General features: G+C 45.2%; 1 protein-coding gene across 1 annotated transcript; it reads left to right on the top strand.

Annotated features, from left to right (window-relative positions):
• The first annotated feature begins 1,559 nt into the window (after window positions 1-1,559).
• ODF1 (outer dense fiber of sperm tails 1) lies at window positions 1,560-9,241 on the top strand. The gene is made up of 2 exons (XM_006192824.2): window positions 1,560-2,018; window positions 8,681-9,241. Exons 1-2 carry the CDS (start codon window positions 1,699-1,701, stop codon window positions 9,111-9,113), a joined length of 753 nt encoding a protein of 250 aa, XP_006192886.1. The 5' UTR covers window positions 1,560-1,698; the 3' UTR covers window positions 9,114-9,241.
• The last annotated feature ends 10,419 nt before the right edge of the window (window positions 9,242-19,660 follow it).

The following is a 19,660-nucleotide window of genomic DNA, read 5'->3' as shown; positions in this document are numbered from 1 at the left end:
ATAGGCAGCGTTATGAGTGTTTAGTCTGGGAGACAGGGAAGGCCTTGAAGGAGGGACACTGAAGAGGGGATCTAGAGAACACCTTAGGAGTTACCTAGATAAAGGGCTGGGGTGGGGGGTTCAGGTTCTAAGAACAACGTGCGCACAAGTCCTGAGTGAGGTGGGATGAGAGAGCCAAGGAAGCCTCCGTGGCTCAAGTGTAATGATTACGGGAACAATGATGAGAGAGGAAACTGGAGAGGTGGGCAGAGGCCCTGCTGTTCTGCACCTTGTAAGGATGTTGCCCTTCTTCTAAGAGGACAGAGAAGGCTGAAGACTTCTAGCAGGGGGCTGGGGGCGGGGTAGAGTTGAGGGGTAACAGATGTCTATGTGAAAATCACTCTGGCTACAACATGGAGAATGGACTGGGTGGGGCCTGAGTGGACTGGCTTCTTTCTTGCCCTCATATAGCCACGGTCCACAGTCCAGAATCTGGCTGTCTCTTGCCTTCCAGCAGAAGACACTGCTACTATTGTCCCCTTACACTGTACCTTCAGTGTGGCTGTTGGACTTACTTTTCAATGTCTCAACAGAAAAGACAATCAGTGATTCTTCACTGTGCTCAGAATAAAGTTCAAACTCCTTAGCTGGCCCACAAGTCCAGACAAACCTGGCCCCTGTCTCCCTCCCCAGTGTCACATCCAACCATTTGTCCTCAGGTGCCCTATGCCTTAGTCCACTAACAGGGGACTCGAGGGGTGGAGAGCAGTCTGAGGGGGAAGGCCCAAGGCAACAGCAGTATCCGAGCCAGGGCTGAGGCTGAGCCCCAGGTCCAGCGTGGTGAGCTGGCTGAGAGCACAGAAAACTGGCCCAAGTCGGGGTTGCACACACTTGGCTTCAACTTCAGGCAGTGACTGTAAGAGCATCAAGGACCAGCCCTTGGGAAGCACTTGGGGACAAGGCATCCGGAGGCTTAGATGTAAGACCAGACGTGTAGTTTCTGGGAGGTGGGGACTGAGGACAGGACCGTGAGCATTGAGAGAAGGGAACTTAAGAGTAGGACCCCGGCTGCTGGAGAACTGAGGTTTCAGGATAGCCAGGATGCCAGCTAATAAGGAAGGAGCTCAGAAGGTCAAGAACAAAGGCTGACTTGAGGATGGCCTGGTCAGGAGAACCATGGGAAAGCTCTTTACATTCTACCCATCAGGGGAAGAGGAGCCAGAACAAACCCTTGAGTATGAGGGACAAGGGTCTAGGTGTGTCAAAGCAAGGCTGGAGCTGGAAGGACCCAGGGAAAGGGGCCAGGTGGCGCCTCCTGTCCCCGACTCTAAGATCTTCATGGCTGTGGCTGGTCCCCGGGGCCTGCACTCGTGGAGAACAATCAGTTTCAACCCAGTGAACCCCAAAGAGCTGTGATGGCTTGGGGGACCCACCCCACCTCACAGTGAATGAAATCTCAGCATGAGTATGGCTCTGAGAGCAGCTCTGCAACTCTGAGGAGGGTCTCTGGAGACCATGACTGTGCCCAGTTCACACGGCAACCAAAAGACTATGACATACTTAGAGGGCGGTGAGGTCACAGAGCACAAGCTTTAAAGTAGGCGAATCATGTGTGCCTCATTTATTTTTAAAAGAAACTTCTGAGAAGAGCTCAGAACAATTTTTTCCCCTGAGTGCCATTTCCCAAAGGTACTCACAGCACAATAAGGTGTGACCGTAATGGCTGCACTGAGTTGTCTTCTGGACAGTGTGAGAAGGGACATAAAGAAGGTGGACAGGGAGCTGCGGCAGCTGAGATGCATCGACGAGCTGGGCGCGCGCTGCCTGTGCGACCTGTACATGCACCCCTACTGCTGCTGCGACCTGCACCCCTACCCGTACTGCCTGTGCTACTCGAAGCGGGCGCGCTCCTGCGGCCTGTGCGACCTCTACCCGTGCTGCCTGTGCGATGTCAAGCTGTACTGCCTTCGGCCATCTCTGAGAAGCCTGGAGAGGAAAGCCATTCGAGCCATAGAAGATGAAAAGAGAGAGCTTGCCAAGTAAGAGAACGTCCCGAGAGGTTTACAGCCAGGGTACCAGCCTCCTCAGTTGGAAGGGGGTTGCGGGGGGTGTGTGACAATCAACAGCTGAACAAAGTTGTAGTGGGTTGAAGGTAACGACCCTGGTGACTTAGCAAAGATGTAAGAAAAGAAGAGTAAACAGGTTCATGATGGGAACTGTGAGATTCTCTAAAGACAATGTAATGATCTCGATTGGCAAGGCTGTTTTTGGCTTATAGCAGGAGTGCCAACATGATAAATAATGTGGCTCTAATGAGGGAAAGAAACAGGGTGTGTCATTAAAAAGCTATTGGAAGCAGCAAACTAAACATTTTTTCTGGTTATGAGGAAAGTGATTTGAGTATATTTTGGCTTACAGAAATGACTACAGGAGAAGTAATAATAATTGATCAAATCCTTAATGTTTGCCAGAGGCTTTAACAGGGGAGCAAATTGAACAACAGAGGCATTTCTTTGGTTTTGTAGGAAATCCTTTCTCCTATTCCCCAACTCCAGACGACTTAACATTCATCTGGAATTGGGTTTATTATCTGCCTCCCGCTTCAACTGTAGTAAAGATTGTGCAAATAAACGACAGAACTGAGAGTCGTAGTTTTCAGAATAGAGTTGAAAAGTTTTTAATTGAATTGGGTAATTTTAAATGCACTTTAATATTTTTTGGTTTTGATCGCATTTTATTTTTTGCCTGAGAAAGCTTTCTTTTTCTAACTTCCTACATATGCCATTTAGTCTGTTACTATGATGGAAAAAAAAATGGTTGAAAGCACTGTCCCCTGGTTAAATAAAATATGGTACATCTATACATTGGGATGATACATAGATGTAAAAAGAACCAATAAAGCATTTTAAGTATTGATATATTAAGTGAAAAAAAGCAAGGTGCAGAAAAATTACTTAAAATGCTACTATTTTCTAACAGACACAAATAGATGATCTTTTTCATTGAAATTTATTTGACATATAACATTGTGTAAATTTAAGGTGTATAATGTTAATTTGATACATTTTATATATTGCAATGATTGCTGTTGTAGCAATAATTAGCACCTCTATTGTGTTACATAATTATCATTTTTTTAGTGGTTGTAATAATTAAGTTCTAGTCTCTTAGCAAGTTTGATGATTATAATACAATATTTGTTGTCTATATTCACTACACTGTGTATTAGATCTCTAAGACTTACTAGTTATTGCCAGTTTGTATCCTTAAAGAACATGCTTCCTATCCCAATGATAGATTAATAGATTAGATGACAGATAAATAGATGAGAGAAAGAATAGATGATGGATGGATGAATGGATGGATGGATGGCGGGGAGAGAGAGGGAGAGAATGAGGTCCTTGACAACAGTGACAGTGACATTTCACTGGAAAGAGCAACAGGGCAATTATTGTCCACGTCATTAGTCACCAAAGGTCAGGAATGGACCTCCCTAAATACTCTGAGATGTGGTATTACCAGTGAACTCATCTACACTCAGTCTGAATGAATTTTAACTTTTATTCCTTCGAGTATCAAGTTACATAAATGTCACACACTGTGAGTCAGGTATTCTTTTTCAAACACTTGGTTTAAATGAAGGGTTACTTGTGAGCAGATCTGTGTCCATTCCCCCTGTGCCTCTGAAACTCAAATACCCTTGATCCAAGTCCACTCAGCTTGGTCTCCTGGCTGTCCCCACTCTCTGGACTCTCCAGGTGAGCTCTTGACCACCTGAGGGCCCTCTGCCTGCTCCAGGAATCCCTACTTAATGACATGCTGCAGAAACAACTTCAAGCTTAATTCTTGACAGTGTGGTTTGTACAAGAGGTAATGTTTTCTATGGTTTGTGATGCTTTTCCTGACAACGTCTAGATTTTTGCTGATTTTTTTTTCTGTGCCTGCAAGCAGTTTATGAACCTGGTGACGTCTTTACATTAATTCCCGGATCTCTGAACTGATAACTCTGAGACCATTCTAGAAACGACCTCAGGCTTGCCCTCTCGTGCCTCCCCCCAGCCACTTTTCCTCCCATTCACACCACCTCAGGAAACCCTCCTGTGCTCTGTTTCTGGCAGTTTGACATTTCACTAGCCTTAAAAGCTTAGTGTCACCTGCAAACCTAAATATACAAATTTCTGAATATGGATGAAAATGTTAAATCCTGATCCAGCTCCAACCCTAGATGACTCTCACAATTAATTTTTTTTCCAGCAAAATGCCTCTTTTTTTCCCCTTATCTCTCGGCTAGCTCCTAATCCCTGACTAAATAGAGCCAGAAATATCACATTGGTTTAATTTTTTTAAAACAATCTTTGGCATGAAATCTTGCCCAAGGCTTTCAGAGTTTAGAAATCATATTCACATGACCTTTTACTCCTTAAAGACAAAGCTAGCAGTTTGGTTAGGCTATGACATGTCCTTTCAGATGCCAGCCTATGTTGTCCAGAAGGCTTTTTACCAAAGATTCCCTGGTCTGTAGTTGCCATGGTCCCATTGGAATTGTTTTTCTATGTGAGAATCTATCCCCTCTGACTTTGGGTGTTCCTTTAATAACTGGTCAGAAGGTTTGGCTGACTGTATAATTCCTCCCGAGAGTTTCTAGAGCCTTGCTAAGTGTAAGTTATTTGATTGGGGTCTGTGTGTGTGTGTGTGTGTGTGTGTGTGTGTGTGTGTGTGTGTGTGTATGAACGCTTGTGTGTGTTGTGTTTTTTTAGACCAGATACAAAAGGTCCAATTCATTTCCATTGTTTACTGAGCAGCTGCTTCAAAAGATACCTTAGCAGTATCTTCATTACTAGAAACTCAAGTAAGTATTTTTGTTTCTTGAGCTTTTTTGTTATTTTTTTCCCTCCCCAAATTGCCTTTTGCACTCCAAGCACTAGGCTTGTCCCTGACTCTCCCTTCCTTTTCTGGATTGAGAGAGACTGAGGGGACTGAATCTGGTTTCCTTTGTAAGAAGCCATGTGACCAGCCTGATGGAAGTTTGCACCTAACTGACCACCATACCATGGGCTTGCGGGCCTCAGTACTCCAGTGGCAGAGGCAAAGCCAGCCCCTCCTCAACCCTGCCCTCGGGAGCTGATTATCTGATTACCCGGCCTGCGTCAGAGCGGCTCTGACACCTGGCCCCAGTCCTTGTGGGCAAATGAACCCTGGTGGGCCATTGGCGCCTAGGAACGCCCCGGGCACCACCCCCGCACCCTTGCTGGTGCCCGAATCTCCTCCTGAGACTGCGTCCGTCCAATCATCTGAGGACCCGTGGTTGGCCTGCGGCTCAAGGAGGAATTTCCTCCTCAACCCCCACACAAGGGGCACCATCTCCTGAAAAGTTAAAAAATCTGCCCTCTCATTTCTTGCTTCTGCGTCACGCTCTGAATCACTCTCAGGGGGAGGCCGGTGACCATCAGCCCTCAGGGTGAGTTCTTTGTGGCTTAGCAGTGCCTCCCCAGGCCTTTAGCCCTCAGGGAACTCCATCCAGCTTCCATCCTCTGACCCACAGGTGGGGGCATAGTGACACCGAGGGAAGCCCACAGAGAGGAGGAACCTGGGGGCTTTCCCCTGGTGGAAGGCTGGCTTTCCCACCGAGAGGGAGTCGCTGTTGCCCTCTTTGTCCCTAAGCCCTGGGAGCGAGTTGGCTCCTCACAGGTGTTCAGGTGCACCTGTGTTGTGCTGCGCTGCTCCTGCTGAGTGACATCTTTCTCCGGCCTCATCCAAAAGTCAGGAGGAGAGAGACAAGACAAGAGGAAAAGGGAAGAGAAGAAAGGAGAGAGTGGGAAAGATTCAACCGAGTTGGATGGGTCTTTGGCAGGGTCTAGATTAGGGGAAAAAGTAAAGTACTCCAAGGATAACTAGAGGAAAGCCTGCCTCCTTTTGCGGCAGAGTAGAGACGGGCAGTTTCGTCATACTCGTTATTTGTCACCTGGCTGAAACTGATTCGTACCTTTGTGAAGACAGCTGGCGATCTCGCTCACCTTTGCTTCGGCAGAAGCACATGCAGAAGCCTGGTTGTCCGTTCGGGTGAAATTCAGCTCCCTCGGGAGAAGAGGTGACAGCCTGCGAGGCAGATGGACAGCGCTGCCCACTCGCTTTCCCAGCTTTCCCAAGAGGCTTCTGCCACCAACCAAAGGGGCTGACTTGCCTGTTCACTGTGACCGAACTCCACCCTCTTGATAACAAGAATAGCAGTCCATCTCCCTTTGCCCAGAACCCCACAAGCCAGGGAAAACCGCATGTGGGGTGACAGGTACATTGATGGGCAGGAGTTAGGCTGTGAGTTCAAAGTTAAATCTGACAGGTAAAACACGGCGCCTGCAGTTTCTCCTAAACCCATGCATCCCTACCAATAACCCCTGAACTGGAAGCAAAAGGAAGAAGAAACCTGACCTGGCCAAGACTTTGTGGGCGACTTCCTAAAGACCCACATTTATGAGACCTCCGTGCAGCTGCTGCAGGGACAAGGTGGCCAGAGTGACAGAAATAGAGGAAGAGGAGGCATCTAAGCAAAACGAAGACAAAAACAAAGAACACATGAAATTATACTCCAAGACTCAGATTGCTAAGAGGAGGAGATGCATCTGGGAGTGGCGTGGCTTGTAGGTCTGGCTCCCAGATCCATCTCCTTCAGAAGACAAGGGGGCTCTGTTGGGACCAGCCACAGCAGAAATCATGGTCTCTAGCATCCCGCTGGGGATCCTCGGCTCTTCTTGGTGAGGCCCAGCCTCATCTCCTGTTGGAGGGTCTGAGCTGAACAGAACTTGGACTCTCAGCCCACACCCACCACATGGGAGGTTCACGAGAGACCCGGGAGCACCCGTTCTGCTTTGTGCTTCACTCTTGGCTTTGGCTGTTCAGGCTTCACGCCTGCAGTCCATCCAGAGAAGGCACAGTGCGTCTCTGTAAGCTGATCTCTGCCCATCCAGGGAGATAGGGTGCTTTTTCTTCTGTTTCTTGTGCAGAGGTAAAGATTTTAGAGAAAGTCCAGTTTTCTTCCTTTCTTCTTAGCATGGCCCACAGGTACCCTGGCACCTGTACCAGGGCATGAAAGATGTCTGGGCCTCACTTCACTGGAGGAACCTGGGGTAGAAATGGGGCTGAATGACCCTCACAGTCATCTGGGGCCCTTGGTATCCTCCAGGACAGCGTTCTAGTTGATTATTCTTAATTAGCCACTAAAAGCCTTGGTTTGTAACCTTCTGTACAAGGGCTCATGCTGTTGTTAAACCAATCATGTTAGGTGTTATCGAGTGAAAAACACAATTCAAAGCAACAAGTATAGCATGATTTTATAGGAATACACACAAAACTCTATATATGTGTGTGGAAATACACACACACACAAGAAAGTCTAACACCAAATGTTAAATGTTATATAGGATTTACAGGTATTTTTTAAAAATATCCCATCTTTTTGATTATTTATATTTTCTGAGTTTTCTGTAATTAACTTGTATAACTTATGTAACAAAAAGAAGAAATTACATAAACAAAATTCCGCATAGAAAGCAAGAATTAAAAATGTATCTCAGACCCATCATCCAATCAGAGTCCAGACTCCTCAAACTGGGAAGCACACAGGCCAAGACCTCCCTTTGGAGGCCAAGAGATGCAAGATTTGCCAGGAGTGTCTCTTAGAAAACAGATTTTTGTTTAAATTTTGTTTAGGAAGAAAGTGGGCCCCAAGCAGGCCCCGGGCACGCAGGGCTGAAGCCAGGCCACCGAGGCTGAGTCCACCAAGAGCTCAGGCCTCCAGCAGCCCTGTGATGTAGATACTGTTACCTATCTCCATTTTACAAATGAGGAAACTGAGGCACGGAGAGGTTAAGGGGCCTGCCCAAGGTTCCACAACTAATAAGACGAGGAGCTGGGATTTAAATGCAAGAGAAAGTGGTGATCATTTTGTAATGCATAGAAATATCAAATCACTATGTCGTGTGCCAGGAACTAACATACTGTTGTAGGTCAATTGTATTTCAAAAAAACCCAATCAAACTACCAAACAAACTGACAGAAAAAGAGATGAGACTTGCGGTTATCACAGGTTGGGATGGGGCAGGGATGATTGGTTGGAGGTGGTCAAAATGTTCAAACGTCCCGTCATAAGAAAAATGAGTACTAGGGATGCAACATAGGTGAATAATTCGCGGTGCTGTAGGTTATATAGGAAAGTTAAGAGAATACATCCTACGCATTCTCATCACAAAGAAAAAATAATTTTTTATTTAATTTTGTATCTGTGTGCGATGGTGGATGTTCACTAAACTTAACTGCAATGATCATTTCATGAGGTATGTAAGTCAAATCATCATGCTGTACACCTTACACTTATACAGTGCAGTCAATCATATCTCAGTAAAACTGGAGGGAAAAAGGAAAAATTAAATTAAAAATTAATAAACAAAAGAGAAAGATCTGGAAGGCCAAGCAGCCATCCGTTGTTAGCAGGGGTTTACCCGTGGGAGTGTGATTTACAGGGGAGGATGCTCATGTTCCACTTTACACACCTCTGTAAGGTTTAACTTTTCACAATGACTAGTGTTTACTCTTGCTCTTTAGGAAAAAAAAAAAAAAAAACAGGGGTCAAAATATTGCCTGTCAAGCTGTGTCTGAGTTCTGAGGTCTGAGCTTCTTCCTCCCACCCTTTCCTCTTCCTAAACTCCAGATTGAGAAGAACAACAAATAGAATTCTGGCCTCCTCATGCTGTAGCAGTAACATTTTAGGATCGGTGAACGTGTGTGGCTTTGAACCTGATCAAGTCAAGGTTCGAGTGAAGGACGGAAAGGTGTGTGTGTCAGCCGAGCGCGAGAACAGATACGACTGCCTGGGATCAAAAAAGTACAGCTACATGAACATCTGCAAGGAGTTCAGCTTGCCCCCGTGTGTGGACGAGAAGGACGTGACCTACTCCTACGGGCTGGGCAGCTGCGTCAAGATCGAGTCTCCCTGCTACCCTTGCACTTCCCCCTGCAACCCCTGCAACCCCTGCAGCCCCTGCAACCCCTGCAGCCCCTGTAGCCCCTGCAACCCGTGTGACCCCTGCAACCCATGCTACCCCTGTGGGAGCCGGTTTTCCTGTAGGAAGATGATTTTGTAAAGTGTAGGAACCCAGGACTTAGGAGAATTCAATTAACCAGCCAGGCAGCTCTTCTAGTGTTTCTCTCCCCCTGCCCATGACCCGTGTTATTCAAGAACGTAGGAAACTGAATACATAACTGCAATCCACTGGTGATGTGTGCAAGTCTTTTGGTTCAACCCCCTGCAGAGCCTCTGCCTGGTTAGGGGGCATTGGAAGAATGACTGGATGGGAACCAGAAGATGAATGGTGAGACCTGGCCTCCCATGTGCTCCTCCTCCCGTGTCCACACCCCGCGACCGCCAAATCCTGGGAAAAGATACTTTTGAGGAGGGCATCTCTAGATATTTTTTCCAAATGATTCCATGACATGACCTAGCCCAGAAACCAGACAGTCAAAGCAGAAACTGAGACTAGCTGGGGTTGAAGGCAAGTGTTTTTGCAAAGCTTTGGCAATGGGGACAACTGGAGAGAAATGCCTCCGCAAGTGACATGTGGTTGGGGTTTGACTGGGGCAACGATCAGAGTACAGAAGTACATGGCAGGGAGCATGCTCCCTGACGGAGGGCGGGGTGGCCATCCAGCCTGTCATGTCTCAACATTCTTGTGATCTGGGGAAGTGGCCAGCTCTGGGTCAGGGCGGTTTGCCACCTCCTCAGGATTTATTTTAACTGTTGGCTTTTCTCAATTCCTAAAACTACTTTTAGGCACAGAAGTTCAGTTCAAAGTTCCTGAATGGCAAAGTACAGCTTTCACAAAGTGATAGCGTGGTTCACATGCACTTGGAATCCTCGTGGACACGACCCATGAGTCATCCTCGACCACCAAGACAGAAATAAGTGCAAAGGAAGCAGGTGATGATGGGGAGGGGCCAGAAGGAGGACACGGGCTGGTTTCAGCTCTGACTCTTAACAGGGAACGTAAAACCCTCATGTTTGCGCAGTAAGTCTTTTCATTAGTCTCAGCTGCACGTGGGTTAAAACAGTGGTTCAGCTTTAACTGCACATGGGAATCACTTGGGGACCTTTAAAAACATGGGTGCCAAACCATAAAAGATAGAACAAAACATACACAAGAAACAAACAAAAAAAAGAAAGAAAGAAAGAAAAAAATTTAAAAGAAAAAAGTTTTAAAAAAGAAAAAGAAAAAAATACCAAGGCTTGTGTCCCATCTCCAGAGATTCTAATGTGAGAGATTTGAGATGCAGCCTGGGGATCAAGATTTTAAAAAGTCTTCCCCAGTAATTCAATCACACAGCTAAAGTTGAGATGGGATCTTAAAGCTACCCCAGCCTTTTTTCTTTAAAAGCTTCAAGTTCAAGGCTAAAGAATATTGATGGTGATAGCAAACATATTTTGCTTTCAGCTGAGGGAAGTAATGGCCTGCTAATACAACTGGTGAAAAAAAACATTGAGCATGTCAAGAATCTATTACCTAGCAACTAGGCTTAAAGGAATGTTTGTGTGTACCAAATGGTAGCATTCCCTTTATATGCCTTGCCATATTTTGATTACGTGTTCATAAATATTCTAGTCACATATTTTTGAAATGAATTTTGAAAAAATTCATGCTGTGGAGTCAGTGGAATCCCATTGGGGTCTTAAACCAGTAGGAATCCCTGTCCTATGGAGGGCATCATTCTCGGGCACGCCTGGCAGGAGTTCATTCTTTTTTTCACCCACCCGCCTGCTCACCCTCCTGTTCGTCCAAATTCATTCATTCATTCATCCAATCTGCCCGCCAGACTTTATCAGTGTAAATGCCAGATACTGTGCTCTACAGCAGGGATGGAGAGAAAGAAATGCCCTTTTCACAAATGCCTCAAATTAAATTCAAGGAGGTGCTTGGCGGCATGGGAAGAGGACTGAGTTCCAAAGAAAAGGAACTTACAAGGTCTGGGAGAGGCCTGAGGGGCATTCCCGAGGGGCCTTGGGCATTTCCTTGGAATGCATTGGTGACATCACTGCCTCACGAGAAGCTTCAGTGAAGCCAGAGGCCCCTCAGCTTGGAGCCTGGCCTGAGGCTGCTCACCCTCCTCACAGGGAAAGGCTTGATATAAAAGCAAGTGTTTATCTACTGGGTAACTGCTATGACAGTGCCAGGAGCTGTTGTCAGTGAGAAGGACCTTTCTGGGAGCTTCTCACAGTGAAGGCAAGACCAACACCGTGATAGAATTGTCAAGACACTTGACAGTGTGTAATCAAGAACCAGATTACACGGTGTGGATGTGAAGTGCCCTCCAAATCAGAAAATGGGCGGGGAGGTGCGGCAGGCCCGGGGGGAGGCGTTGCTGGGGCGTGGGCCTTGTCTGAGTCCTCGAGGAAAGGTGCAAGAGGGGCTTCTTCCCCAGATTAAGCGGGTTCCTGAGGACGAGGAGGCAGTGGGTACGAGAGAGGAGAGAGAAGAAACATTTGCTGTTTCCAAAACTGACTGTCACTGGTTGGATGGACCGTGGGGCTTGGACAGCTGTGCGGTGGCCTTTAATGTACTTTTAGATCAGAGTCCAGCTACAACACCCCGCTCCACCTACCAGGGCGGAGACAGGAATGGGAGGGACCCTGGACCAGCAGAAGCACGAGATTGGCCCAGAGGGCAAGACGAGGGTGGCTCTGAGCTTCTTCCCTGTCCAGTGTGTTACAATGAATAAACATACAATTAAGTAAAAATACCACCTTCTAATAAACATCCTTGGTACATACTGTAGGATTAGGGTCACAGCTGAAGATGACTGCACTTCTTAGCGAACACAGAATACATTCCAGAGCTGAAGACCTGTTTTAATCGTATCAGAAAGTTTCTCAGGTGCATCCATACCCAGTGGATTGTTTGCGTGATTTCTTTCAAAACTCATGCAGTAAAAAGCAAACTCATGGTAAATCACTTTATGAAATGATAGTAAAGATCCTCAGTTGATTGTCTTCAGTTATTGCAATTTTATTTAGTGAATTGTTCATGTCCCCAGAACTAGTTTTATCTCAACTTCCCTTCCCTACCCAGACATTCCTTATTCTTTCTCTGAGTCTGTCTCTCTGTCTCTCTGTCTCTCTCTCTCCCACATAAATCCTGTAAGAGACACAGACTGGAAAAGGTAGGGCCACTCTGATTTAGCCTTTTGGCTGAGAACATTATGCTGAAATTTGAGGTAAAATTGATCTTGAAACAAGAAGACTGTGGGTCTGCAAGCAGAGTAAAGCGGGAGGGTGTTTTTGGATAACCCAGATGGATTCAAGTGAAGTTCGTAGGGTTTTTGGCATTTATCATAGCAGAGTTCTCATCAGACTCCTGGATGAGTCACAAGATTGCGACTGTGGGTGAAAGGTCCACTTAGACGTTACCCTCAGGGAGCACCTGCTTTTGATATTGACCCAGTAGCTCATCTTTCCAGTCCGCAGATGTACGCTAAGTATTGGTTCCTAGCTCTAAAGGTAAGAAACAAAACCAAAGTACAACAACCGCTTAGGACTCTGGATCCTGATGAACACGTAGAACTTGACAACCAGACTTCAGCACTCTTCTCCCTAACCAGTCCCCAGCCCCGATACCTGTGTTAATCACACAAAGGTCAGCAAACCTGGCAGATGGAGCACCACACCCCGAAGGCTCATAAACCTGGCCTTTGACAGAGGCTGAAGCCTGTGATTCCAGGCCCTGGGGTGCTGCCGACAGTGTGTCAGTAACAGGAAGAATCCTGGAGCCAGGATGCCAGAATAGGTACTTGAAATGAAGCAGTCACGGTCCCTGAGGCAACTGGTCCACCACTGAGAATCCCTTCCTGTAGGTCATCTTTCTCTTTGCACCATAGAGAGCCTCCCCAGGGAGCATGGGTCTGACCCTCTGTGGCTGGAATAACCTCTGCTCTTAGTGGAATGGGGACCACCAAGCATCAGAATAACTGAAATTTCCAGTCTGGAAGGTTCTGGGGGAAGATGCCCCTTTTCTTCAACTAAAACTTTAATGATAACTACATTTTCATACACTAAGGGAAATGGTCTGAGAAGAGTTTGACTCCAGTTTATGAATTTTTTGTATAAATTATCATTTTTTTTAATACTCACAAACTTGTAGGGCAGAAATTCTGGCAGGGCGTGGTGGGATGGTTCATCCTTGCTCCATTTGGGAGAAACGAATGGCTGGAGTCTTCTGGAGGCTTCTTCATTCACTATCTGGCACGTGGACTGGGGTCACTCCTGGTCTGGCCTGTGGTTTTAGATGAAAAATCTTACCATGGTGCAGAAAAGGTCACACTTTATTACACACATAAAGAACTGCTTTCATTGAAAACAATACAACAACATAAAAAGAATCATAATATTCAGCATTAAAAATGTTTCCACTAATGGAACATGTGACATGAATCCTGCATTAGAAAATTACAGGAATATGGTCACCACGCCTATGAAAACTACAGACACAATTAAGCTTTGTTCACTGTTTTTGTCCCCCCATGTGTTTGTGGTCATTAGAACCATTTAAATTGAGAATGGCTCAAGGTTCAGTGTTTGTTCTAGACATATAATGAGTTTATATCCGGGGCTTTCCAGGACAGCCCAGATTTCAACTGACTATATCCTGGTGTGGGGATGGGAGGCTGTGCTCCCCACATGTTGCCTTTGTGTGCTGAGGATCTCCTGATCCAGGTGTCAGAGGGTTAGGACAGATCATTTGGATAGCATCTGAGGCAGCCATGGAACAGCAGGGTACAAGAACAAAAATGCTACTTGAGCCAAGCTGGCAGGCCTCGAAGGGGTGGGCAGGGGTGGCAGGCGAGCATGAGGCCCGGATGTGTCTGGGCGAAGGACTTGACAATAGGTTAGGCAAGCACCTGGGAAGAGGAAGCTGGCTTAGTCACCTTCCAGGAGCAGCAGTGTCAAACAAGTTTTAGCCTTCGGGGCCAGGCCACGGGCTTCTGAGGTGGTTCCACCAGCTGGGAATTGAGTGGGTTCTAGGAGGGGGGCCTACAGGGTTCATTTGTGGGAGAAATCTTCCTTCCTTCTTCAAGTGAACCTGTTCGAGGACCTCCTCTGTGCCTGGCGGCCTGGGAGAAGCTGGGCAGGGGATGCAGAAATGGTCCAAACCCAAATCTTTGCCTTGGAGGAGTTTTCAGTCCAGTGTGGGGGACAGACCAATGAAGAGGTAATTATATTTCCCCCTTATCAAGGATTCCTATCCACAAAGGACTACTAAGCACGGAGGGGCCCACGGAGGGCAGAGCCACTAACTGCCGGGGTGACTCAGGCAGGCCACCGTGTGCTGGGCCTCACACAGTCCCTTCCAAGGCCTCTCCCCTCAGTGCACGAACAGGGGGAATAGGGGAACTGCCCCCCACCAAAGCTCCCTTACCCTTCCAGGCTCCTGGGGCTTCTTTCCCTATTTCCCCCATTTAGGGACCTGTCAGAGTCCGGGTAGGAAACAGTACGCTCAGCTGGGATTTTTTTTTTTCAATGGAGGTACTGGGGATTGAACCCAGGACCTGTGCATGCCAAGCATGCGCTCTACCCATGAGCTACTACTGCCCCCCTCAACCCCAACACACATACCCGGCTGGGATTTTTGAAAGGCTTTCTAGTGCAGTGACTACAGAGGTGTGGGAAGCTTCCCCTAAGTAATAAGAGACGCTAATGCCTACAGCAACTGCCAGCAGAGGGAAGCCGCTCACACACTTGGCCCACAGAGGCAGGGGAAGGGATGGCGTTACTGGTGCCCTGGTGACAGCTGGAGTCCAGGGTGAGGGGCTGATGGGCGGGAGCTGCGGCTGTAGAAGCAAGTAGCCGCTGCCAGAAGGACTGCCCTACAGGTGGGAAGTGGGAGGAATAAACACCCCACCTCTCTTTCCTTCCAACCCCTAACCCCACTGGCTGATCCCAGGGCAAGACCCGAAAGCAGGGGAGCCTGTGATGTGGTTCAGTTCGGTTAGTCACCTCGGGCCTACAGCAGAACAGAGAAGAACTTAATATGGAACTTTTGTTTTTAATAGTTATTTTTTAAATTGAGGCATGGTTGGTTTACAGTATTATATAAGTTTCAGATGTACAACATAGTGATTCCCAATTTTTAAAGATTATATTCCACTATAGAGATTACAAAATGTGGGCTAAATTCCCTGCACTGTACAATATATCCTTGTAGCTTATTTATTTTATGCATAATAGTACCTCTTAACCCCCTACCCCTTCCTTACCCCTCCCGGCTCCCTTCTCCCCACTGCTAACCACTAGTTGGCTTTCTGTATCTGTAAGTCTGTTTCTTTTTTGTTATATTCACTTTGTTTTATTTTTTGGATTTCACATGTAAGTGATAACCTACAGTGTTTTTCTTTCTTTGTCTGACTTATTTAACATGGAATTTTAGAGTTAATAGAAAATAACCCACACTCCTTCCTTCCTCCCTCCCTCCCTTTCTCTCTTCCTCCTTCCTCACCTGCTTTCCTGCTTGCCCACAGGGCATCATGCCAGGCATTGAGGAATTAGGGATCAATAAGCCAGACCCAGTCCTCAACTGTAGGGAGCTTACAGTCTAGGAAGGAGACAAATAAAGAGATATAGAGAGGGATGGATGAGCTCAGTCAACAACCCTGGGGTCTGGTTTCTCATCTCCAAATTCAGGCTATATAGCTCCTTCCTTCTAAAACTACAGAATCTGAAGGAACCCAATGAAAATCCTTAGTCATAGTTGATTCTAGAAAGCCCGGGTGATGGACCACTTGGAATTTAGAGGCAAAATGCTTCTCAGCCCCACGTCACTATCCCCCATTCTCTCTGCTATTCTTCAGCATTTCTATCCCTTTCCCTTAAACCTAGGCAATCTTCCTTAAAGTGTAATAGGGGATAAATTCAGAAGAACATCTTTTAATTTTGGGATGAAGAAAAACAATCTGAGCAAGACAGGATACGCAGAAGCTGTAACAGAAAATACAGATATATTCAGTTACACTTTTAAATACTGTGAGGCAAAAATCATAAAGTCAACAGAGAAATAATAGGCTAGGAAAAAAATAGTTGAAACCTGGCAAAGTTTACATTCTTAGTAGACAATTTGAAAAGCAAAGGACAATTTAAAAATGGGCAAGAAGAATATTTATAGCAGCTTTATTCATAATCTCTAAAAACAGAAAGCAGCAAGATGTACTTTAATAGGACATGGAGTGGATAAACAAACCGTGGTACATCCACACAATAGGATATTATTCTGTGATTTTAAAAATAAGCTATCAGGTCACAAAATGACGTGGATGAACCTTAAAAACATATTGTTAAATGAAAGAAGCCAATCTGAAAAAGGCTACATACTGTATAGTTCCAACAATATGAGATTCTGGAAAAGTCAAAACTATAGAGACAGTAAAAAGATCAGTGATTGGCAAGGATTTGGTAGGAGTGGGGTGGAGAGTTGAATAGAAGAGTGCAATTGTTTCAGGGAGGTGAAACTATTCTGAATTAGACCATGATCATTTACACAAGACACTATGTATCTGTCAAAACCCATAGAACTTTACAGCACAAAGAGTGAACCAAGTATATATTAAATCATTTAGGAGGTCAAGGGATCCCAGGATTGGATGCAGACTGTGATGAAATAATCTGTATTACCAATGTAATAAAACAGCTCCCTGAAGAGGGTTAGGGGAAAGGTGCTGACTTAAATAGCTTTGGCAATGGGTGGAACCATAAGGCTATAGGCGAAAAGAACTGCACATAAAACTGAACTCTACTTGATGAAATCGTTTCCCATCAGGACACGGGTTAATAATTCTGATACTGGCGTACATGTGTCCTGGAAATGAACAACTCAGTAAATACTGGTGGATGGTGGAAGCCAGGCTTCTCAAGGGTGGAGTGGGCAGTTGCAAATAAGCATGGGAAGTAGTAGACTATTCCACTTAGTAATGGATTCAAGTTGCAGACATAGGAATGAACTCATGTTTATATAAAAATATTTGTAGATATGTATCAATACAAAGATGCATATAGGTTAGTAGGTTCATGTATATTTCCTTGCTCTGTCAGCTGAGAGGACATAGAGGCAATAAACCCCAGCAACAATGAGCATACCTCGTACCCAGACCATGGTTTCTGATTCCATTGTCTCATAAAAGAAACAAGGACTCAGAGTAAAAGCTGATTCAAGGATAGAGCAGGAAATACAAAAGAAGCACCTTGAATTACCAGAAAGTAAGAATGTGCTAAAAAAAAAAAAAAAAAAAAAACCACATTGATAGCGGTATGTCTAAAGGTCACGAGAACTATCTGAAGGAGATCCCAAAGCTGGGACAATTTGAGCAGGAAAATAAGTAAGATCGTTTTGGATTATAACCCGAAGTATAAAGTAAATATCCATTCATCCAAATGGATATGTATAAATGAATGACTGAGTGAACAATTAAATGAGGGAAACAGACAAATCTCTCATGCAGAACAATTCCAAATAATTTACCTAGATACCTTATACTCATAATGCCCGCTCCTTAGGTGGGGGCCGCACCTAGTCATTTCCTCCTAAACAGTACAGTATGGAAAAAAGGGGAGAATCTAACAAACACTGCCTCAGCCAGGTGCTCAAGGTCAACGTCCACAGTGGTAAGTCATGTTGATAGTAGGTACCTATCCCCAGTATAGTCCTGAGAAGGAGATCAGACAAGTCTCAGGGACATACTACAAAATGTCTGACCAGCACTATTCAAAAGGTCAAGGTCATCTTTCAATAAGGAGCATCTGAGAAGCTGTCAAGGCCAAGAGAAGCCTAAGGAGCTGAAATAACTAAATGTAAAATGGGGCCTAGATGGGATCCTGGGACAGAAAAGGGACGTTAGGTAAAAACTAAGGATGTCTGAAGAAAGTGTGGATTTCAATGAATAGTAATGTATCAATATTGGTCCATTAATCATAACAAATGTGCCATAGTGATGTAAGATGTTATTAATGGGGGAAACTGGGTCTGCAGACGGAACACAGCCCTGCCAACACCTCCATTTGGGAACTTCCGACCTCCAGAATTATAAGACATTAGATTTGTGTTGTTTTAAGTCACTGAGGTTGTGGTACTTTCTTACAGTGACAACAGGAAACAAACACAGGGTCACATTTAAGATGTGATTCATCACTGTTACTTGAGCATTTCTGAGTTCCTGAAGGGCGATTTTTTTCACGGGATAAAAGAAGTAGCTTGAATAGCTCAGATTTCGGCTGCGGAGGGGTCAGCCCCATGGGAGAGAAGTGTGAAGAAAACCTTAAAAGATTACAAAACTTGTTGAAGGAGGGCCTGGGTCCTCAGCCCGGCTGTACATCAGAATCAGCTGAGGATGCTAGAACACTCCTTCCAGAGGGACTCTCACATGGGCCCACAAGAGGACATGCACAGGGATGCTCAGCACAGAGCTGCCAGGGCTGGAGGACCACGTCAGTGTTCTCCCAGGGAGGCCTGGGAAAATGGAAAGTAAGGTGAGAGCAACACTGTGCAGAGATGAGAAGCCAGGAATCAGACATTCATACATCAATAAAGACAGAACTTTAAAGCATAGTATTATGGGGGAATAAATAAGAAACAATCAACAAATGTACATTCAAAACACATACATGCAAATAATGCTATATATTTTATAATACATGCATGTTTAAAAACATATATCAAATCTGTGGGGTACTCTCAGCAGAAGGGATCAGGGATGAAGAGGTCAAATAAGAAATAAGATAATACAAAAAAATTAAAAGAGAGGGACTATGAATGCACTGTGATGGTAAGTGGAATACATTGAGGAGTCTGATCAATTCAGTTCTGTGCCTGGGCTCCAAAAAGGAAGAAGGAAAGGTTCAGGTTAATGAGATCCAGCTCAGGGCTGGATCTGTGTCATTTTTAGAAGCTTCAGAGATGATTCCAATGTGCCCCAGAGCTGGGAACCTGAAGCCCACACTGCAAACAGGCAGTTCTGTGGATAACCCTCTAGAGAAGACGTGGCCCTGGGGACAGCAGGAGGCGGCGGTGGGGACATGGGGCCCCTACAGTGGCACTACTGTGATAGAGCCATAGTAACATGGCTACTTCTCTTCCAGTATTTTCTAAATTACTTTGAAAGTCATCATATTGCATATATATGGAATATATTTACCTTTATTATATATATTTACCTTTATTATATATATTTACTAAATATATTTTTTAATGCCATTGACTTTAAAAAAAAAAAAAAGTAGTTCTGAGTTTCTGGGGAGAGTTAAGAGCCTGGAGGGAACTCAACAGCCACTTGAGATTTTAAAGAGATTTTTGAACAGCAGCAGGTGCCAAATTCAGCAAAAATAAATGTTAAGCTGCAGTTGAAACGAGTTAACACTTTAAGGTAAGAAGAAGTCTTAGCAGTTATATTTAAAACATGTCCTTATATGTTGTATTTCATAATTTCAACACAGGAAGTGCATTTAACTAATATTCGCTATCTAAATAAATGATATGCTTAGGAAAGTAAGTGAAGGAACCGAACGGGTAGAACATGTTAAGCTGGGTCCTCTGAGAAGCAAGTACAAGATAAGACAAAATGAGCAAGAACTTTATTAGGGGAAACATCTGTGGGAGGAAACTGG

Source organism: Camelus ferus, chromosome 25 (genome assembly GCF_009834535.1).
Source record: "Camelus ferus isolate YT-003-E chromosome 25, BCGSAC_Cfer_1.0, whole genome shotgun sequence".
NCBI lineage: Eukaryota > Metazoa > Chordata > Mammalia > Artiodactyla > Camelidae > Camelus > Camelus ferus.
The sequence above is the reverse complement of the archived record's forward strand: the minus strand, read 5'-3'. Positions and strand labels throughout refer to the sequence as shown.